Here is a 24422-nt window from a genome sequence, read left to right on the forward strand (position 1 = left end):
CACTGACATGCACAATGCTCCTCTAAAGACGCGCAATGTGAGTCCCGCTGACCATGATGAATGGACAATACTGTGGTGCACTGTTTAAGGTGAGCACATGTCATGCACCTGCCGGTGGATGTATTTTAGTTTGATTATAAGACACCATTCATTGGGTGTGATGTTAGTTGTAAAAGGCTGCTATATATTGTATTGGTTCCCCCGTCTTGTGGGTGGAGCTGCATGCCCTTTAAAAGGGTTGACATTATCACTCTGTATTAGGCTTGACAAAAGCTGGGATACAACCGAAACATTGCTGCTTAATTTTATGGCACACTTTCTGTAAAGTCCGTCCAATAAAGGGTTCACTGGAGATGCTGCCGCTACTTCTCTTCATTTGCTATCCTGACGATAAGTCATCCATATCTGTAGCCCAGACAACCGCATTAAATTTCTGGGTCTGCCCCGGCTCTTCTCCCTTAGGATCTTCATTAAGTTTTGTTAAACATTTTACAGTGTATGGCGTATATTTGTTGGAAGACAACACTGACTTTGTAACAAGGGCATTCAAATCAGCCATATATGTACAAGAAAATATAAATGGTAAAATGCCATTAGTCACCTGAAATTAAAATGTTATAATTGGCCACTGGGGTGCGAGGAGCCATTTGTTCAGCCCATGGATATTTAAGCTTCAGAAATTTTTCACCATCCTGAAATACAAGATTAATTTACAATATTTTCAGGGTTCATCTCTTCAGAATTAATGTATACAAATCTAAATAAAGAGGTGAAATCTCAATGAACATTTGTTGGACAATTGTCAAATCCTATCAATGTACAACCTCCCAGACCTCCCAGATACTACTTCACTAGAGAACATTAGGGATATAGAATAGATCCGCACATTTTTAAACACAAACATTATTTTTAATACTGATAATGGCCAGTTTTCTCAATGGCTAGGCATAATACACAAATACCCATAGATGCACATACCCAGGCATTTTATAAACAGTGTCCGCAAATAAAAGTGCATTAAAAGGGGTTGTCCTACAAAAAGTATTCCTATGCAATGAACAGAATGAAGTGTCATTACAATGTACATGCAATAAAAATATTGTTAATTTTTTATGTACATTGAATTTCCTTTCTGATAGGAAACATAAAAAAAAAACATAGGCATGATTCTCTCCAAAAATAAAATCCTTGTGTCTTGGATGCTTGATATAAATAGTGAAATACTTTTAATTTGACGTCTGATGAAAACAATGTCTGTCTGTCCGGAGGAATTACTGTGGGTGTACACAGTTATGTGGATACACATTCTAAATGCATGTTTTCAAAAGCCTGACTTCCAAGAGCCATGACACTTTTATTTTTTTGTTCACATAGGCTTGTATTTTTGTGGGACGAGTTGTATTTTCTAATGGCACCAAGCTGGAAAACAAATTCTACTTTTTTACATTTTAATTTTTTCTAATTTTTTAGCCCACCAGGAGATATTTGAATATGCGTGATTAGATCTCTTATATCATACACTGCATTGGTTTACCATTGTAGTTTGTGGTAAAATTGCTGTTTTCCTTTAAGTCCTTCCACAAGCAGGAGATAATAGCAGCTTAACTATGTAAGCCTTCCGAAGGCCCCAAATTGCAATACTGCCATAGCAACCAAACAGTTCCCATGATCTTATCTTATGGGGGCACTGAGTCACCGGGAAAATCCCACCACCTTTAAATGACATATAAAATGCCATGGTTACAACTGACCATACCATCAGAGGGGTGAAAAGTCCATGATCAGAGTTGTCTGCAAACACAGAGACTGCCAGTGGATGTCTGCTGTATAAAACAGTAGGCACCCACCAGCTATGGCACCAGCTCAGCTGCTGAGTGGGCGTCATGTATAAACACCTGACATTCATTGTATATGTATAGCTGATGTTGGGAAGGGGTTAATCTGTGGTCACTCTTGGTTCTTGGATGTAGGGTGCAGTAGCCATTAAAAATAAATGCTGTTGTATGCTGTTGTGTATATTAATCTAGTACAGAGCCATTGAGACATTACTGAAAAAACCCTATGGCACCATCAAGCTTGTATTGTACTGCTTATATGTCATAGAAAACTTCAGATGTTACGTACCATGGCCCAGCAGCCAGGATCGTCCGCATTGGTACCACAGACTGTAAGCTTTCCTGATAGTTGTCCCACAAATGTTACATCATTTTTGCACTGCAAGGAAGAGAGAATTAGTTTAACAATTTGGGAAGTGTGAGGCAAATAAAACTGACCAGTAATTGTTCCTAAAGGGACGTTCAATACTTTAGGACAATGAAAGAATGACAACTTGTAAAAGGTTAGGTACAAAATGTGAGGTTCAGTTAATGGGACTGTATCACCTCTATTTCATTTTCCAAATGAACACTAGATACTGAAACATATTCTTTTATTCTAACCTAGCAGGATGTTCTTATTTTATACGTTTTTACAACTTTTTTGTGCATGATTATATTACTGCAGCCACATGCGCTAAAAAGGAAAGCTCAGTCAGAAAATGCCCAATTGACTTGACTATGAGAAAATGTTGTGGGCATGCTCTGTAACCTGTGTGAGGAAGTCACAGAGTTGTCCCCATCATATAATCCTGTGTAATCTGCCTCCAGCTTTATTATAGAAGTGTTACCTTTCATCATCATCTTGCCTCTATTGATAATAGGAAAACTGCTTAGAAGTTATCTCTGTGTATTATGGGGGTGTTAGCCCATTGTGAGGCTCAGTGACCAGTGTGCACTTCTCGGGGGGGGGGGATAAAAAATATTAAAAAAACTATATATATATATATATATTTTATTAGGCTTGACAAAAGTTTTTCACCCTATAAGACCTAGATTTTAGAGCAGGAAAATAAGAAAAAAATATTTTTCATCAGACCTCAGTGTCCCAATCAGACCCCCAATGTTAATCAGACCCCGATCAGTTCAGATCACAGCCCCAATGTGAATAAGAATCCCCATTCAGACCCCAATGTGAATATGACCCCCAAGCAGACCTTGGATCTGTGTCCCAGTGTGAATGATCCCTCCAAGCAGACCTCACATCAGAGCCCCAAAGTAAATTATCCCCCAAGCAAACCTCAGATCATATCCCCAAGCTCAGAGAAGACATTAAAAAACAATTAACAATTAACTTACCTCTACAGCTCCGGACACCGCCGCCAGAGCATGAGGGGGCGGATAAAAAGGGTGTCTTATAGGGCAAAAAATATGGCATACACATATACAGTACAGACCAAAAGTTTGGACACACCTTCTCATTCAAAGAGTTTTCTTTATTTTCATGACTATGAAAATTGTAGATTCACACTGAAGGCATCAAAACTATGAATTAACACATGTGGAATTATATACATAACAAAAAAGTGTGAAACAACAGAAAATATGTCATATTCTAGGTTCTTCAAAGTAGCCACCTTTTGCTTTGATTACTGTTTTGCACACTCTTGGCATTCTCTTGATGAGCTTCAAGAGGTAGTCACCTGAAATGGTCTTCCAACAGTCTTGAAGGAATTCCCAGAGATGCTTAGCACTTGTTGGCCCTTTTGCCTTCACTCTGCGGTCCAGCTCAACCCAAACCATCTCGATTGGGTTCAGGTCCGGTGACTGTGGAGGCCAGGTCATCTGGCGCAGCACCCCATCACTCTCCTTCATAGTCAAATAGCCCTTACACAGCCTGGAGGTGTGTTTGGGGTCATTGTCCTGTTGAAAAATAAATGATGGTCCAACTAAACGCAAACCGGATGGAATAGCATGCCGCTGCAAGATGCTGTGGTAGCCATGCTGGTTCAGTATGCCTTCAATTTTGAAAAAATCCCCAACAGTGTCACCAGCAAAGCACCCCCACACCATCACACCTCCTCCTTCATGCTTCACAGTGGGAACCAGGCATGTAGAGTCCATCCGTTCACCTTTTCTGCATCGCACAAAGACACAGTGGTTGGAACCAAAGATCTCAAATTTGGACTCATCAAACCAAAGCACAGATTTCTACTGGTCTAATGTCCATTCCTTGTGTTCTTTAGCCCAAACAAGTCTCTTCTGCTTGTTGCCTGTCCTTAGGAGTGGTTTCCTAGCAGATATTCTACCATGAAGGCCTGATTCACACAGTCTCCTCTTAACAGTTGTTGTATAGATGTGTTTGCTGCTAGAACTCTGTGTGGCATTGAGCTGGTCTCTAATCTGAGCTGCCGTTAACCTGTGATTTCTGAGGCTGGTGACTCGGATGAACTTATCCTCCGCAAAAATATCAGTCCGAAAAAAGTTATCAGTCCGAAAAAAGTTTTCCCAATTTTTCGGACTGACTGACCTTCATTTCTTAAAGTAATGATGGCCACTAGTTTTTCTTTACTTAGCTGCTTTTTTTTTTTGCCATAATACAAATTCTAACAGTCTATTCAGTAGGACTATCAGCTGTGTATCCACCTGACTTCTCCACAACGCAACTGATGGTTCCAACCCCCATTTATAAGGCAAGAAATCCCACGTATTAAACCTGACAGGGCACATCTGTGAAGTGAAAACCATTTCAGGTGACTACCTCTTGAAGCTCATCAAGAGAATGCCAAGAGTGTGCAAAGCAGTAATCAAAGCAAAAGGTGGCTACTTTGAAGAACCTAGAATATGACATATTTTCAGTTGTTTCACACTTTTTTATGTATATAATTCCACATGTGTTAATTCATAGTTTTGATGCCTTCAGTGTGAATCTACAATTTTCATAGTCATGAAAATAAAGAAAACTCTTTAAAAGAGAAGGCGTGTCCAAACTTTTGGTCTGTACTGTAAATATATATATATATTCTCTATAGCCCATAAACCTGTGCCTAATTATATCTTCAATTTGTTGCATTTTGGAAAAAAAAATGACACTGTACACTGTAGATCCATGTTTTGGGATATAATGAGTATGTAGTGTATCTTAGTGAAGACTTATAACTTACCTTCTCTTGACAATATTCTGAATCAGCTTCCATCTAGGAAAATAATGGAGATGAATAAGCCTTTAGTTCAATGTATACATATATCCCATGCATCTAGTGTTGTTTACCAGTAAGAAGAGATGTATACCGTGTAATTCTTCATCCTCTCAAAGTTAAAATTATACAAAATCTGTTCTCCTCCAATGTACAAAGAATGATTTTCTGATAGGTAGAAGACAGCATTTGCCTCCTCTTTGGGTAGAGAAAAAGACCATTTACCTGTTGGAGAAAATGAACACTATTAAAGGGGCTGTACCATGAAAAATATTCTACATTTTTCAAATCAGCACTTGTATCTGAATAATTTTATAACTGCATGTAATTAAAAATGTAATATAGCTACTGTGTTATCCACTGAAATGTATCCATATAGCGCCAACTGCTGCTTGCTCTTTTTTATAAATTCTCCGTCCAGCTGACTGAGGTTGACATAAATGCTCAGGTCCATCCTTTAACTGCCACCAGCTGCAACAGAAGGGACAGTCCCCTGGGAAAGTGCACGCTCCCTGAGAATGTACATGTCCCTAGGACCGCATTCGAACCTAGGACTGCAGCAGCGCTGCGGTCCTAGGTTCGAATCCAACCAAGGATAACATCTGCATGGAGTTTGTATGTTCTCCCCGTGTTTGCGTGGGTTTCCTCCGGATACTCTGGTTTCCTCCCACACTAAAAAGACATACTGATAGGGACCTTAGATTGTGAGCCTCATTGGGGACAGTTGGATGATAATGTCTATATAGCTCTGCAGAATATTGTAGCGCTATATAAGTGCATAAAATAAATAATAGATAAATAAATGTCCCCTGAGCTGCCAGTTTGAAATAAATCTAGCAGAGCAGCTAGAGCGATGAATGGTTAGATGTGCAGACTCATGTGAGGTACAGGGCTGGTTCTAAGTTGGTTAGAAAGAGATTGTCGTGTACTGTATGATGTCTGATTTTCATTTCTCACATTAATCATGGGATATCTCCTTTAAGAAACAGTAAATGGACTGAACTGCGATGATATTGGTTAGCGGGCACACAGATGATTAACAAATGCCCCAAGCTGCATCCCTAGGACATATTGTTCTGAGATCATATACAGTACAGACCAAAAGTTTGGACACACCTTCTCATTCAAAGAGTTTTCTTTATTTTCATGACTATGAAAATTGTAGATTCACACTGAAGGCATCAGAACTATGAATTAACACATGTGGAATTATATACATAACAAAAAATTGTGAAACAACTTAAAATATGTCATATTCTAGGTTCTTCAAAGTAGCCACCTTTTGCTTTGATTACTGCTTTGCACACTCTTGGCATTCTCTTGTTGAGCTTCAAGAGGTAGTCACCTGAAATGGTTTTCACTTCACAGGTGTGCCCTGTCAGGTTTAATAAGTGGGATTTCTTCCCTTATAAATTAGGTTGGGACCATCAGTTGCCTTGTGGAGAAGTCAGGTGGATACACAGCTGATAGTCCTACTGAATAGACTGTTAGAATTTGTATTATGGCAAGAAAAAAGCAGCTAAGTAAAGAAAAACGAGTGGCCATCATTACTTTAAGAAATGAACGTCAGTCAGTCCGAAAAATTGGGAAAACTTTAAAAGTGTCCCCAAGTGCAGTCACAAAAACCATCAAGCGCTACAAAGAAACTGGCTCACATGCGGACCGCCCAGGAAAGGAAGACCAAGAGTCACCTCTGCTGCGGAGGATAAGTTCTTCCGAGTCACCAGCCTTTAGAAATCGCAGCTCAGGTTAACAGCAGCTCAGATTAGAGACCAGGTCAATGCCACACAGAGTTCTAGCAGCAAACACATCTATACAACAACTGTTAAGAGGAGACTGTGTGAATCAGGCCTTCATGGTAGAATATCTGCTAGGAAACCACTCCTAAGGACAGGCAACAAGCAGAAGAGACTTGTTTGGGCTAAAGAACACAAGGAATGGACATTAGACCAGTGGAAATCTGTGCTTTGGTCTAATGAGTCCAAATTTGAGATCTTTGGTTCCAACCACCGTGTCTTTGTGCGACGCAGAAAAGGTAAACGGATGGACTCTACATGCCTGGTTCCCACCGTGAAGCATGGAGGAGGAGGTGCGATGGTGTGGGGGTGCTTTGCTGGTGACACTGTTTTATTCAAAATTGAAGGCCTACTGAACCAGCATGGCTACCACAGCATCTTGCAGCAGCATGCTATTCCATCCGGTTTGTGTTTAGTTGGACCATCATTAATTTTTAACAGGACAATGACCCCAAACACACCTCCAGGCTGTGTAAGGGCTATTTGACCATTAAGGAGAGTGATGGGGTGCTGCACCAGATGACCTGGCCTCCACAGTCACCGGACCTAAACCCAATCGAGATGGTTTGGGGTGAGCTGGACCACAGATTGAAGGCAAAAGGACCAACAAGTGCTAAGTATCTCTGGGAACTCCTTCAAGACTGTTGGAAGACCATTTCAGGTGACTACAGATGACTTGAAGCTCATCAAGAGAATGCCAAGAGCGTGCAAAGCAGTAATCAAAGCAAAAGGTGGCTACTTTGAAGAACCTAGAATATGACATATTTTCTGTTGTTTCACACTTTTTCTGTTATGTATATAATTCCACATGTGTTAATTCATAGTTTTGATGCCTTCAGTGTGAATCTACAATTTTCATAGTCATGAAAATAAAGAAAATTCTTTGAATGAGAAGGTGTGTCCAAACTTTTGGTCTGTACTGTATGTGTATAATACATGTATTATATCCTTGAAGAAGGACTTTACAGAAGAAACTAGTTCCATGATATACAATGTAATTTATTCTATTTACTGAACATGATTATGGGGGCTGCCATCTGAGCTGCATTTAGAGATATAAGATAAGATGTTTTTTAAAGAAAGACAGTGATAGGAATTTTTTTTTAATAATCACAGAAAATTCTAAATAACTATGTTTAACATAAAACCTTATTATTTAATTTTCTGCCATCTCATTCGCTTTAAGTTCTCATAATGCTTTGTCCATACATTCTCGAAATGTTGTGTTAGGACATTCTCATAATGCTTTGCTAACACATTCTTGCAATTTTGTGTTGGTACATTCCAAAAATGTTGCACTAGGTTTATGAAACGTTTCCTGAATAAGGAGATAAACAGGTTAGTTCCCCTTAAAAAGAAACATAATGTTACATCTTCATGGTGGACCAATAGGTCTTGTTGTTTAGCAATTGTCCTAGGAAGCTTAGTAGCAAGTTTTCTATTTCACAGGCTAATCTCATAGAGTTGTATACCCCAAGATGGCTACATCAAAGGATGTTTACCATAATGACCAAAAATAATCCCTAAGCAAATGATAATATGCAAAAATAGCAGAGACCCCGGGGCAGCTTAGAAAGTATTGTCAAAGAGCATGTTTTTTTCTTTTTGAGAGTGGGCAAGCAAAAGATATGTGTTGCACATGATCAAAATAAACCGGTTTTCAGTACAATCCATAGAACATGGAGCGGTCAATCTATCAGTTACTACAAAAAAAATCGCTGAAAACAATGCACTAGCACAACAGAGGCAAGCATTATTTATGGACTAAGCCCTCACTCTAATATGATAAAGTCTGAGACTCTCAGCCAATATATTTTGATCAAAACACATCTGTGCCCGCTGTGACACAGTGAGGGAGGTATTTTCCTCCCAGCATGTGCGGCTGGTTTCCAGCCAGGTGAGGTCAAAACCGGACCGGAGTTTAAGTGTCCTTAAATAGGCAGCTGGGCTCAGCAGCGATGTCTTTGTTTTTGGGATCTAAAACTTTGTGCCGTGATGGAGGGCTGTGAGCCGCACACTGGGGAAACAGGCCCCCTAAAGCCTGCTATGGACTACTGGAGGCAGAACTGCCAGCAAGGTGACTAGTGTTATATTAACTTTCCATTGTGTGGAATTAACACCAAGACTGCAAAGTTACATGCTGTTTTGTGCAATTGCCTCAAGTGTGAATAAACACTGACGTTTTGAGTTAAAGGAAACCTGTCACCTGGAGTTTGGCAATAGAGCTGAGGACATGGGCTAGCACGTCCGCAATATCCAGTTTTCATAACTCTCTGTGTTTTTATTGTGTCAAAAAATTATTTGATAGATATGCAAATTAACCTGAGATGAGTCCAATGTGAAGGAGCCCAGCACCGCCCCGCATCCTCTGAATCCCCTTCTTGCTCCCCGACGTCACAAAGCTAGAGTGCCGTAATCTCACAATGCGAGGATGATGCTAGCACAGGGAAGGAACACTATGCCGACACTGCGCTCACGCATCGCGCGATTACGGCGCTCTAGCTTTGTGACGTCGGGGAGCAAGAAGGTGATTCCGAGGATGCAGGGCGGTGCTGGGCTCCTTCACGCTGGACTAATCTCAGGGACAGGACTTATCTCATGTTAATTTTCATATCTATCAAATTGTATTTTTTACCCAATAAAAACAGAGAGCTATGGGGACTGGATATTGTGGACGTGCTAGCGGCGATCTAGCAGCCCATGTCCTCAGCTCTATTGGCAAATTCCAGGTGACAGGTTCCCTTTAAGAACTTGTATTTTGCCTCTGTACTGCGCCCACTCTAGCTTTGTGACGTCGGGGCGCAAGAAGAAGATTCGGAGTATGCAGGGCGGTGCTGGGCTCCTTCATGCTGGACTCCTTCACACTGGAACTTGTATTTTGCCTCTGCACTGCGCCCGCTTACCCTATATGCCAGAGTCAAACCCCACAACGCCTACCAATGCCAAGGTGGTCTAAACCTACCTATGCCGTACGGGATCTACACTTAGGAGAGAAGCCCCTGCCCATATAGTGTGCTGCTCCTATTCGCATGAAGCAACCAATGAGAGGAGGAGCACACACACCTATATGTACCACCTAATCAAGGTTGGGGAAAAAGTGCACAAGAATGCAACTCCTAGGATAAAATAGAAGCGCATTCATACTTGAAGGTGCCACTCCCTCAAGTGTATACTACAAACTAAGCAAAAATCACAGAGAAAAATAAATAAAACAAAGATAAAAACATCCTGCACGATATGATAAAAAATATGCGGATGTCCATGGCTACATTCATGAAAAAAATCACAGAAAACAACACAAAATAATGCACTAACACAACAAATGACAACCTTGGCGCTGGTAGGCAGGCACAAATGTATTTTTGGTCAAAATATATTGGCTGAGAGTCTCGGATTTTATTCTATCATAGTGAGGGCTTAGTCCAGTGCTGGAGAACCTATGGCACAGGTGCCAAAGGAGTCACTCAGAGCCCTCTCTGTGGGCACCCGCACCATGGAAAAAGTATATGGTGTACCAATATGCCTTGGACTTTTACTGCCATTCATCAGCGCAGGGCGCACTATGTACAGCACAGGCAGCGCACTGAATGTAGGCGGCTATTATAGCTAAATGATAAAGTACATGGAACATATACGGTACTACATTGGACTGTAGTATTCAGGGTAAATTGCCGTGTTGGCACTTTGCAATAAATAAATGGGTTTTGGGTTGCAGTTTGGGCACTCGTTCTGTAAAAGGTTTTCCATCCCTGTCTTAGTCCATATATAAGGTTTGCATCTGTTGTGTGAGTGCATTATTTTCTCTGTGATTTTTATATAAAAACATCACCCTGTCTGAGTGACCTTGGAGTCTGTGACTGAACAACCAGCTTTGTACACAAGGAGGGTGGATATTTTACCTAAGGCTACTTTCACACTCGCATTTGGTGCGGATCCATCATGGATCTGCACAGACGGATCCGTTCAGATAATACAAACGTCTGCATCCTTTCGTATTATCTTTAACATAGCGAAGACGGATCCATTTTGAACGCCATTGAAAGTCAATGGAGGACGGATCGGTTTTCTATTGTGCCAGATTGTGTCAGAGAAAACGGATCCGTCCCCATTGACTTACATAGTGTGTCAGAACGGATCCGTTTGGCTCAGTTTCGTCAGACGGACATCAAAACGCTGCAAGCAGTGTTTTGGTGTCCCCCTCCAAAGCAGAATGGAGACGGAACTGATGCATTCTGAGCGGATCCTTTTCCATTCAGAATACATGAGGGCAAAACTGATCCGTTTTGGACCGCTTGTGAGAGCCCTGAACGGATCTCACAAACGGAAAACCAAAACGCTAGAGTGAAAGTAGCCAAAAAACCCAATGTCATAGCAATCTGTCTGTAGTAGCAAACACTAGTATACTACATGGGCAATTATTTAATCTACAAAGCAGGAACCTATAATAATGTGCCACTCTACCATATTTCAGCTACCTGGTTGATCAAATGCAAAATCTCTAAAAAGGCTCCCACCTACCATGTGCCATTTACAATGGCGATATCCCCCTATTTGTCAGAAGGGCCCCCTACCCCTAAAGACACCAGGTGTGACTGCAGCCTCTACACCTCCTGTGTCCCTCCCCAGAAAGCTAAAAAGAGAATAATATAAAGCATCCGGCTTTGTGAACCAGGTGTTGTGTAGTTTGAAGTCCACATGTGATGCGTTGTATGAGAGGATATCCTGTTGCAGGGAGTATATAGTCTATTAAAAGGAAGTATTTATTTGAATAGTGAGGTAGCGTAGTCTTATATGGATGAATCATTAATCAACCTGCTCCATTTCCGTCCTCATCACATCCTCATTCCTGCTACGATTGCATCTTAATAGCTTAATCATGAGGTAATGAGTCCACCTGATCCATTGTGAATGTTTCTGGCAGGTCTCCGAACTGGATATATGTGAGATAAAGTTGGTCATTTATCAAATTGGTGTAAAGTATAACTTGCCCCTAGCAACCAATCAGATTCCACCTTTCATTTTTGACAGCTCCTTTTGAAAATGAAAGGTGGAATCTGATTGGTTGCTATGGGCAACTAAGCCAGATCTACTTTACACCAGTTTGATAAATGACCCCAAAAGTATTTATAGGGGCAGACAATTTTCTTGACCCATCAGTAATCCGACTGAACAATAGAGTCATGTGTAAGTGCGTATGCTGGGAGTCGTAGTTAGACTGCTGATCACTGTGTTAGGAAGCACTCCTGATGTATACATCAAATGGAAGGGAAAACTAAAATGCTAACACAGTCTATGAGACTTTCGATCTCCTTGGTTGAACTTTCTGTTTACCAATAATATAGATCCAAGACTGTAATTTTTTTAAAGAAACTACATGGTTGCCAAGGAACATACACTTTGAGTGGATCAGGAAGCATAGCGCCGTTCAAAGTGTAGTGGCTGTGCTGGGTTACTGCAGCTCATCTGCCACTGAATTGAATGGGAGTTAACCTGCAGAAACATGGCATGAACACTACACTTTGAATAAAGCTCTGTTTCCTGTGTTTCCAGTCACATTGCCAGTTCTACCGCTGGAAGCTGAAGAGAAACGTTGATCAAGGGGGTGTGGGGTGTCAGGTCCTCAACGATCACATATTTATGACCTATCCTGATAAAGGGTACTATGTAGCCGAAACGTTGCGGTTTGTAGACTTTGTGTACTGTTCTATGCACCACGTGTGACTAAAGCCTTTTGGATTGGAAATGCTGCCATCGCTTTCTTGTGTGAACTCTGTCCTGAGGATAGGTCATCAAGATCACAAACCTGTAATTGGCTTTTGCACAAACATATAAATGACACAAAGGTTAGAAAACTTACTACAGAGTATATGCTCTAGGCATGTAACTAAAGCTGCTTGTACCGCAGTTGCTTATACCGACATGTTCCACAGAGATTATCATCACTCACATCAGTCCATATCCCTTATCTACATTCACACACATACAGAATAGGCCCGTTTCGTAGGAAGCTAATCAGTATGTTTCTAGGGTGTGGGAGGAAACTAGTAAAAACGTACACAAACACAGAAAGAAAATACAAACTCCATACAGTTCTGGTCCTTGTTCGAATTCAAACCCTGGACCCAGGTGCTGCAAGGCAACAATGCTAACCCTGACTCACCATACTGCCCAACAGGCAACAGTGCCACTGATCCACCATACTGCCCAACAGGCAACAGTGCCACTAATCCACCATACTGCCCAAAAGGCAAAAGTGCCACTGACCCACCATACTGCCCAAAAGGCAACAGTGCCACTGATCCACCATACTGGCCAAGAGGCAACAGTGCCACTGATCCACCATACTGGCCAACAGGCAACAGTGCCACTGGCCTACCATACTGCCCAACAGGTAACAGTGGCACTGACCCACCATAATGCCAAACAGGCAACCGTGCCACTTTCCCACCATACTGCCCACCAGGTAACAGTGCCACTGATGTACCATACTGCCCAACAGGTAACAGTGCCATTGACCCACCATACTACCCAACAGGCAACAGTGCCACTGACCAACCATACTACCCAACAGGCAACAGTGCCACTGACCTACCATACTGCCCAACAGGCAACAGTGCCACTGACCCACCATACTGACCAACAAGTAACAGTTCCACTAACCCACCACACTGCCCAACAGGCAACAGTGCCACTGATCTATCATACTGCCCAACAGGTAACAGTGCCACTGACCTACCATACTGCACAACATGTAACAGTGCCACTGACCCACCATACTACCCAACAGGCAACAGTGCAACTGACCCATCATACTACCCAACAGGCAACAGAGTAACTGACCTACCATACTATCCAACAGGTAACAGTGCCACTGACCCACCATACTACCCAACAGGCAACAGTGTCACTGACCCACCATACTACCCAACAGGCAACAGTGCCACTGATCCACCAAACTGGCCAACAGGCAACAGTGCCACTGACCTACCATACTGCCCAACAGGCAACAGTGCCACTGACCCACCATACTGACCAACAAGTAACAGTTCCACTAACCCACCACACTGCCCAACAGGCAACAGTGCCACTGACCTATCATACTGCCCAACAGGTAACAGTGCCACTGACCTACCATACTGCACAACATGTAACAGTGCCACTGACCCACCATACTACCCAACAGGAAACAGTGCAACTGACCCACCATACTACCCAACAGGCAACAGTGCAACTGACCTACCATACTATCCAACAGGTAACAGTGCCACTGACCCACCATACTACCCAACAGGCAAGAGTGCCACTGATCCACCATACTGTCCAAGAGGCAACAGAGCTAAACACTGACATACCATGCTGAAAGTAGATCCTTTCAGAGGACATGACTTACTATCATTGATCAAGTCACCTTTATATCAACAGCATTTTCCACACTGTCTGCCATTGACTCCACTGCCAAAATACATCTGTCACGGTCACTCCCAGGCTAGGTGTTAGAAGGTTGGAGAGGCTGCCTGCACGTGATCTGACAGCATCTTTTAATTTCACTTTGTTGTTGATGGTAATGACCACACCTTTAGTCAGGTGCAGCATAGTGGTCATTACTATTTAAGTCTGGCTACTCCCTTCACTCCTTGAGGTGTATAGCTTAATTTGCAAGTGGAAGAGCTGATGTGTGTTGTCTCCTCTGGTGTTCCTGCTCTTTCTTCTACTTCAGGAGTTAAGTGCCTCATTCCTTTGTATTTGTTTTGTTTCCCCTGCCTTCTGGTATCTGATCTGAGCCAAGACCCCTGTTTCTTCAGCTTAAGGAATGGGTCGTCTTTGGACCCTATCACTACCTCAGGGCATTACAGGGTAGTCAGGCTTTAGGTTCCAGTGACCACCAGTAGAGATGTCCCGAACTATTCACCGGCGAACATAGCTTGTTCGCATTCGCCGCGGCGGGCGAACATATGCGATATTCAGTCCGTCCCCTATTCATCATCATTGAATAAACTTTGACCCTGTACCTCACAGTCAGCAGACACATTCCAGCCAATCAGCAGCAGACCCTCCCTCCCAGACCCTCCCACCTCCTGGACAGCATCCATTTTAGATTCATTCGGAAGCTGCATTCTTAGTGAGAGGAGGGAAGCTGCTAATTTAATAGGGAAATCGATAGCTAGGCAAGTGTATTAAGTGTCCACTACAGTCCTGAAAGACTAATCAGATCTCTGCTGTAAGGACAGCACCCAAAAGACTAGTGCTAGAACATCAGTCTGCTTTTTTTTTTTTTTTTCCTGTGTAATCAAATTGCAGTTGCCTGCCTGACAGCATGTGTGTCAGGCTCACAGCGTATACTGTGCCCACTTGCCCAGTGCCACCACTCATATCTGCCCTGCAAGTGCATAGTGTCACCAGCGCAACTCATATCTGGTGTCACAGTCGATTACATTTAAAGAAAAACAACAATTTTGACTGTGAATTACTAGCAGTCAGTTGCACACATGTGTTTGTGTGTTTAAGGCCCAGCTGCAAGTCCATAGTGTCACTGCAGCGCAACTCATATCTGGTGTCACAGTAGCTTGCACGCATAGTACAACTTAACTAATCTAAAAAAAATGACAGGCAGGCCACCCCGCAGGGGCCGTCGTGCTGTGATTCCCTTTGGCCCTAGAATAATGCCCAGTGTTCAGAGGCCACGTACCCTGAACTCGAAAAGTTCTGAGGACATAGTTGACTGGCTAACACAGGACACCCAATCTTCTACAGCTTCCACTCGGAACCTTGACGCACCATCCACCTCCAGCTCAGCTTCGGGCACCTCTCAAGTTACCACTCGCCCGCCTGCCGCCACCACCAACACTAGCACCACAGCCGCTTCACTTGATCCGTTAGAGGAGTTATTTACACATCAGTTGGAAGAAATGAGTGATGTGCAACCATTATTGCCAGAGGATGTAGATAACAGGGATATGTCTCAGTCAGGCAGCATTACACACATGGACGTACGGTGTAATGATGATGTTGTTGTACCCGCTGCTGCTTCCTTTACTGAGTTGTCAGATACAAGTGAAGCGGTTGATGATGACGATGTGTCCGTGGATGTCACGTGGGTGCCCGCTCGAAGAGAAGAAGAACAGGTGGAAAGTATTGATGGGGAGACAGAGAGGAGGAGGAGACGAGTTGGAGGCAGGGGGAGGTCATCGCAAGGAGCTAGTGGCACAGTCACACAGCATGCATCGGCACCCGAGGTCAGCTAGACAGCACGCCAATCAACACATGCTGTTGCCACCACCAGAATGCCATCATTGCAGAGCTCAGCAGTGTGGCATTTTTTTTGTGTGTCTGCCTCTGACAACAGCGATGCCATTTGCAACCTGTGCCAAAAGAAACTGAGTCGTGGGAAGTCCAACACCCACCTAGGTACAACTGCTTTGCGAAGGCACATGATCGCACATCACAAACGCCAATGGGATCAACACATGAGTACAAGCAGCACACAAACTCAAAGCCGCCATCCTCCTCCTGGTCCAGCATCTTCAGCCACGTCAACCACTGCTGTCCTCCTTGCCCCCTCTCAACCATCCGCCACTCCATCTCTCGCCTTGAGCAGTTCCTGCTCATCTGCCCACAGTCAGGTGTCTGTGAAGGACATGTTTGAGTGTAAGAAGCCAATGTCACAAAGTCACCCCCTTGCCCGGCGTCTGACAGCTGGCTTGTCTGAACTCTTAGCCCGCCAGCTTTTACCATACAAGCTGGTGGAGTCTGAGGCCTTCAAAAAATTTGTAGCTATTGGGACACCGCAGTGGAAGGTACCCGGCCGAAATTTCTTTGCACAAAAGGCAATCCCCAACCTGTACTCGATTGTGCAAAAGGAAGTCATGGCATGTCTGGCACACAGTGTTGGGGCAAGGGTCCATCTGACCACTGATACCTGGTCTGCAAAGCACGATCAGGGCTGGTATATCATCTACACTGCGCATTGGGTAAACCTGCTCACGGCTGCCAAGCATGGAATGCGTGGCTCTGCAGAGGAGTTGGTGACACCGCCACGACTTGCAGGCAGGCCTGCTGCCACCTCTTCTACTCCTCCTACTCCATCCTCTTCCATAACCTCCTCTTTTGCTGCTGCGTCTTGCTCCACATCAACGGCAACCCCCCAGCTCCCCAGGGGCTATTCCACATCCCAGATACGACAGTGTCACTCCGCCTTGGGGTTGACTTCCCTGAAAGCAGAGAGTCACACCGGACCAGCACTCCTGTCCGCCCTGAATGCACAGGTGGATCAGTGGCTGACTCCGCACCAACTGGAGATCGGCAAAGTGGTGTGTGACAACGGAAGCAATTTGTTGGTGGCATTGAATTTGGGCAAGTTGACACATGTGCCGTGCATGGCACATGTGTGTAATCTGATCGTACAACGCTTTCTGCATAAGTACCCAGGCTTACAGGACGTCCTCAAGCAGGCCAGGAAGGTGTGTGGCCATTTCAGGCTTTCCTACACGGCCATGGCGCACTTTTCAGACATTCAGCGCCGAAACAACATGCCAGTGAGGCGCTTGATTTGCGAAAGCCCGACACGTTGGAATTCAACACTCCTAATGTTCGACCGCCTGCTCCAACAAGAAAAATCCGTCAACGAGTATTTGTATGACCGGGGGTGCTAGGACAGCCTCTGCGGAGCTGGGAATTTTTTTGCCACGTTACTGGACGCTCATGCGCAATGCCTGTAGGCTCATGCGCCCTTTTGAGGAGGTGACGAACCTAGTCAGTCGCACTGAAGGCACCATCAGCGACATCATCCCATTTGTTTTCTTCCTGGAGCGTGACCTGCAAAGAGTGCTTGATCAGGCCGTAGATGAGCGTGAAGAAGAAGAGTTGTGGTCACCATCACCACCAGAAACAGCCTTATCAGCATCGCTTGCTGGACCTGCGGCAACGCTGGAAGAGGAGTGTGAGGAAGAGGAGTCAGAGGAGGAATGTGGCTTTGAGGAGGAGGAGGAAGACCAACCACAACAGGCATCCCAGGGTGCTCGTTGTCACCTATCTGGTATCCGTGGTGTTGTACGTGGCTGGGGGGAAGAACATACCTTCAGTGAGATCACTGAGGATGAGGAACGGGACATGAGTAGCTCGGGATCCAACCTTGTGCAAATGGGGTCTTTCATGCTGTCGTGCCTGTTGAGGGACCCTCGTATAAAAAGGCTGAAGGAGAACGACCTGTACTGGGTGGCCACGCTACTAGACCCCCGGTATAAGCAGAAAGTGCCTGAAATGTTACCGAATTACCGGAAGTAGGAAAGGATGCAGCAGTTCCAAAATAAATTAAAAAGTATGCTTTACACAGCGTATAAGGGTAATGTCACAGCACAACGGGAATCTAACAGGGGAAGAGGTGAAAGTAATCCTCCTCCTCCTCCCACGACCACGCCGGCAAGCACAGGACGCTTTACAGACGTGTTGTTGATGGAGGACATGCAGAGCTTTTTAAGTCCTACGCATCGCCACAGCCCTTCGGGGTCCACCCTCAGAGAACGAATCGGCCGACAGGTAGCAGACTACCTCGCCTTAACTGCAGATATCGACACTCTGAGGAGCGATGAACCCCTTGACTACTGGGTGTGCAGGCTTGACCTGTGGCCTGAGCTATCCCAATTTGCGATAGAACTTCTGGCCTGCCCCGCTTCAAGTGTCCTGTCAGAAAGGACCTTCAGTGCAGCAGGAGGTATTGTCACTGAGAAGAGAAGTCGCCTAGGTCAAAAAAGTCTAGATTACCTCACCTTTATTAAGATGAATGAGGGATGGATCCCGAAGGGACTGACAGTGGGCGATACATTCGACTAAAAAAGGCCTGATGAGATGAGCTGCCTTGGGCTAAAAATGGTCCACATGCTGCTGTATTTTATCTCTGAATGCCGGATGACTTGTGTGACTTTTCTGCCACCAACTAGGGTTCAAGCCGCAATGTTTAGGGCACTTTCTGCTTGGGAAACATCAACTTTTCTGGCCGCTGCTACAGCAGCGGCTGCAACAATACCTAATTTATTCAGGCATGTGTACATGCCTAATTTTTCTGGCCTCTGGTGCTGCACTGTGGCTTCAAAAACCAAACAAAAAAAAGGCACATGCATGTGTCAATTCCCCTTCGTGAACGTTACCCTGTTGTGGTGAAGGGGCTTGCGTATCACAATGAATCGACCACCTTTATGAGTGTGTTGGCAATGGCAATGTTGGCACACCCCAGATGATAAGGTCGTTGCTTCATTGTGAACAGACCAAAAGCGATCGGCTGGATCATTTTGCATAGAAAAAACATGAATTTTCTCTGTGATCATCTAAGGTGATCATTAAAGCCTACTAGGCCAACAATGGGCCCACACTGCAGAATCATTGTCTTCTGGGTCACTTGGTCACTTAACTGTCACTGAACTACCTCAGCACGTCCATAGGCTTTGAAAAAAAAAACATTGCCTGCAATCTCCCAAACGTGCGCACGAGCACAGTCATCACTACACCAAGAATGACGCATAGAGGTATAAAATTTATGTCATGAGTGTGTCAACTATTGACAACTCTTTGCGGTTGTCTAAAATCTATTTCATACATGTCCCCTGATAGGGGACGTAACTGGGATTAAACTGATAGGAATAGTACTACTTAACACACCACACATATTGGGATTGCACAGTACATTACACGGCGCACGCGCAGTGCCCCAAATTGGAATTAAGAGGACCGACCAAGCATCTTTTTCCATCTCCCGGTTCCTAAAATCGATGCCATATACACGTCCCCTGATAGGGGATGTAACAGGGATGAAACTGATAGGAATAGTACTACTTAACACACCACTCATATCTGGTGGCACATTAGATTGCACGCGCAGTGCCCCAAATTGGAAGTAGGAGGACTGACCAAGCATCTTTTTCCATCTCCCGGTTCCTAAAATCGATTCAATATACACGTCCCCTGATAGGGGACGTAACAGGGATTAAACTGATAGGAATAGTACTACTTAACACACCTTATAATAACGCAGAGAGAGGAGTCTTAAGAAGAGGAGTCAGAGGAGGAAGGTGGCTTTGAGGAGGTGGAAGACCAAACACAGCAGGCGTCCCAGGGGGCTTGTTGTCACCTTTCGGGGACCCTTGGTGTTGTACGTGGCTGAGTGGAGGAAGAGACCTTCAATGACATCAGTGAGGACAAGGAACGGGACATGGCTAGCTTGGTATCCAACCTTATGCAAATGGGGAGCTTGCGGTTGTGCAAATGGACTGTTTGCGGTTGTTTGCGGTGCGTTAAACAGGGAGTTTGGTCTGTCAGAGTTTGGTCTCTCACTGTGAAGCGGGCGTAACCGCTACACTACCTGATCGATACAGCATCATACCTGGTGTTTTAAAGCACGTTATTCCAAACAATCTAGGAATGTTAGGTGATTTATGCCCTTTATGAATTAAAACCCGACTCTGCGTCAACTACGTAATTTTCCATGGGAGTTTTGCCATGGATCCACCTCCGGCATGCCACAGTCCAGGTGTTAGTCCCCTTGAAACAACCTTTCCATCACTATTGTGGCCAGAAAGAGTCCCTGTGGGTTTTAAAATTCGCCTGCCTATTGAAGTCTATGGCGGTTCGCCCGTTCGCGAACATTTGCGGAAATTCGCGTTGGCCGTTCGCGAACGGAAAATTATATGTTCGCGACATCTCTAACCACCAGTATCTAACAGACATGCATGTGCATATATTGACAGCATTGTCTGACATAGATGCCAACGGTTTGAACCCAAACATGAAGTGTCATGCCCACCGCAGCGACATTTTGATTGTATTGACATTACATGCTACAGTTATTATCGTCATTTCATCGCGTTTACATGTATACAAAGGACTAGAAGACAGTGATGCTAGAACACAACAAAGTTCTGTAGGTATATAAAATTTCTTTTTACATTTTTCCTTTTTTCTTATTTCTGGCTGCAGTTATGTAGGAGAAATATAGTGCACTACTATGCAATAAGATCATATTGAGTCCACCACAGTTGAAACCATTTTTTTCCCCTGACTCATAAAGGAGGGTCCCAATCGCCTCCCTCCTATTAGAACCATATGCCCGCGTAGAAAGCGATTCTTTAAATGCGACAAACCCTGTATGAACCATGCAGCTGCCATTTTTTGCATGCTTTATTTGTGGCTGACAGTTTTATAATGTGCAATGCTACGTTCAAACAGCATACTGAAAAATAAACAGAGTATTCCAAAGCTTTAAATGCAAATTTCCCACATTTTTGCCAACAGAAATTGATATTAAGCTCACAAATGCAAAAAAAAAAGCATTCACATTTATGCATCGAGATATACTTGTACAGCACATGGTGATATCATATTTTGGGAAATTAAAGAGAATTAAATATGCAAATATGTGTTATGTAGATATTACTTGCATTTTCCAATGAAACATTATGAAAGTTTGTAAGTTCCACAAAATATAACCATTACCCCATAATGAAAAATAGTAAAAAAAAATCCCAGTAACGCGGAACTGAAACTTTTAAGAGGCACATTTTTTGTTTCAGGTACCACATACAGTGGAGGCGTGAACTTACTAGTACACATGGGCTTCATGACGGACCACAAATTAACAGTATTCAGCCACCAATTCAGATAGGGTCACAAACATATGTCGTGTTAATCCCATACAAGATTACTATATCACAGCCATCTGGTCGCTATGCCTTTCGTAGCAGGTACGGCGCACAGTACATTCAGGGTAATCCTTTTAAAGACGCCACTGTACCAGCACAGCAGTGCCTGCTATTACATTTTCTAAACTACAGAGCTACAGATTAATGTAAATCACTAAAAACATGAAGCATTCTGTATCATTTGCGTCATTTCATCTTATATAGCTGTCACATTATTGTATCCTGCCCTGTAGTGTATTTCCAGGGACTGTGACAGCCCCTGGGTCACAGACGGAATCTGCAGGCAGTGTGATGTATAGGCTGCACTCACCTTTCACAGGATGGGTCAATCTTGGATCCATCCTCATGTTTGCCAGGCTTATAGGAATCAAAAGAGAGACATTCAGAAGTATGTGTCTGAACAGCTTCATGGTGAAGAGCTGAATGGATGAACAAGGAAGGTAAGCCTGACTGTCATTTGGGTTAAAACTCCCTCTAGTGTTCATTGAATATACAGTATACTGTATATGATGACACTAATAATGTTTAACCATGTTGACATGGCTATATGAGGGCTTGTGTTTTGCAGCACAAGTTCCACCATTTTTAGGGTACATATAATTTATTAAATATGTTTTATAATTTTGCCATTGCTTTTTTTTTGTTTTTGCTTTTACGGTATTCACTGTGCAGTATAAGTAATAAGTTAACTATATTCATTGCTCTGATAGGCGGGCATAGATGTGTTTTGATCAAAATATATTGGCTGAGAGTCTCAGATTTTATCATACCAAATGTTGCCATGTGTAACACCCCACAGTTGTGTTACTACACACCTCTACCCCGCTACTATCTCCTAGGAGCCTTTATACTGTCATCAGATATGATTTTGCTCATGTCTTCCAGAAATGTGCATATAAAACGTTAAATGCAATTGTTCATGTAATTAGCCTGGTTACCAGTAGATGGCAGCAACTCATTGGCAGGTACAAGTTACAGTTTAATGTATCTGAGCTGCAGTGGCGTAGCGTGGGTTGCCAGCACCCGGGGCGAGCCATGTATTGCGCCCCCCCCCCCCCTCCCAACCTGTGGACACGCCCCTTTTACAGCTAATGTAGCAGTCCTATGTAACACCACAGATAACATGGTGACAACGCTCTAAGTACAGATGATGTAGTAGATGGGTATAAGGCCCCAGAATTCAGAACACGCACAGTGTGACCTGAAGTCTGGGGCCAGGATGCAGCAGGGATGCGCCAAATTCTCAATCCACCCCCCCCCCCCCCCCAACCCTACCGTATAACAAATATGTGTTTGGACATTGCATACATCACTACAAAATATACAGTATAATACAGCACCACATACCTCATCCATCCAGTGACGTCTCCTGTGATGTAGACTTTCCTCAGCGTCTTCATTCAGAGATTAGACCGCCATGACACCTTCTTTCAGCCACGTCACATCTCTGCAGAGTTTTATTAATATTAGTTATTATTATTATATATAATGCCCCACTCTGTATAATGACCCCTCTGTAATATTAGGATATATAATGGGCCATTATATATCCTAATAATACAGAGGGGGCCATTATATATAATAATTATCCAGAGGGTCCATTATATATCCTAATATTACAGAGGGGTCATTATATATAATAATTATACAGAGGGGCATTATATATATATAATATTAATACAGAGGGGGCCATTATATATCCTAATATTACAGAGGGGTCACTATATATAATATACAGAGAGGCCATTATATATTATAGTTATACAGAAGGGGCCATAATAAATAATAATTATACAAAGGAGCCATTATATATTATACAGAGGGGCCATTATATATTATAATAATACAGAGGGGCCATTATATATCCTAATATTACAGAGGGGCCATTATATATTATAGTTATACAGAGAGGCTATTAATAATGGGCCCTCTGTATAATTATTATATATTATGGCCCCCGTGTATAATTCTAATATATAATGGCCCCTCTGTATAATTCTAATATATAATGGCCCCTCTGTATTATTATAATATATAATGGCCCCTCTGTATTATTATAATGGCCCCTCGGTATAATATATAATGGCTCCTTTGTATAATTATTATTTATTATGGCCCCCTCTGTATAACTATAATATATAATGGCCTTCTGTATAATGTATCATGGCCCCTCTGTATAATATAAAACGGTACCCATTCTTTAAATATACTGGCCACCTCCATAGTGCCCCCAGTATGGCCCCCAGTACTTACATAAAAAAAATAAAAAGTACTCACCTCTCTTCATCACCTCTTGCAGTCTTTGCTTGGGCGTCCCGGCGCAGGCAGTCAGGAACACATCACCGTGGCCTCCTGCGCCGCGTCATCGCGTCATCTCGCGAGACCCGGCGCAGGAGGTCACGGTCATATAATCACGATCTCCTGGACTCCTGCGCCGCTCTACTGCGTTTTAAAGCTTCATGCCAGGCGGAACGGAGGGGATGGGAGCCATAGGCTTCCATCACCCTCATTTTACTGCCTTCTGCCTGGCGCCCCCTACAATTTGGCGCCCGGGGCAACGGCCCCCCTGGCCCCCCCCCCCACGCTACGCCCCTGCTGAGCTGGAATGGTTTATTCCAGCTTGGCTCCCCCTCTGTGGAGAGGTGGGCTCGACCCTGCAGTATGGGTGGAGAAGGAAGTTAGTGAGAGAGTGACAGTCACCCCTGCTAGGGGAAGGCTGTGTGATAGTGTCCAGGAGAACCCCTTCTTAGGGAGGACAGCAAGGACATAGTCTCGGCTGAGACATGTCCATGCATATCCAGGCTAGAGCACCTTCAGCTCTGCTGGATGAAGGGAGCAGAAACTACAGACCAACTCCAGAGTTCCAGGAAGAAAGCATACCCTGAGAATACATCTGTGAAACAAGTCCAGTTCCTAGGAGAAGCCTATTCC

General features: G+C 43.7%; 1 protein-coding gene across 1 annotated transcript in view; it reads right to left on the minus strand.

Moving 5' to 3' along the window:
- Window positions 1-21907, minus strand: part of SEMA7A (semaphorin 7A (John Milton Hagen blood group)) — a 38508-nt gene extending 16601 nt beyond the window's left edge. The window contains exons 1-5 of the mRNA XM_044279844.1: window positions 21802-21907; window positions 5106-5236; window positions 4979-5011; window positions 2125-2214; window positions 602-692 (exon numbers count right to left, since the gene is read on the minus strand). Of these exons, the coding sequence (XP_044135779.1) occupies window positions 602-692; window positions 2125-2214; window positions 4979-5011; window positions 5106-5236; window positions 21802-21901 (445 nt within the window). The 5' untranslated portion in view covers window positions 21902-21907. The remainder of the gene's footprint in view (window positions 1-601; window positions 693-2124; window positions 2215-4978; window positions 5012-5105; window positions 5237-21801) is intronic.
- Between the last annotated feature and the right edge of the window lie 2515 nt (window positions 21908-24422).

The sequence above is a fragment of the Bufo gargarizans genome, chromosome 2 (genome assembly GCF_014858855.1).
Source record: "Bufo gargarizans isolate SCDJY-AF-19 chromosome 2, ASM1485885v1, whole genome shotgun sequence".
In the NCBI taxonomy this organism is placed as follows: Eukaryota; Metazoa; Chordata; class Amphibia; order Anura; family Bufonidae; genus Bufo; species Bufo gargarizans.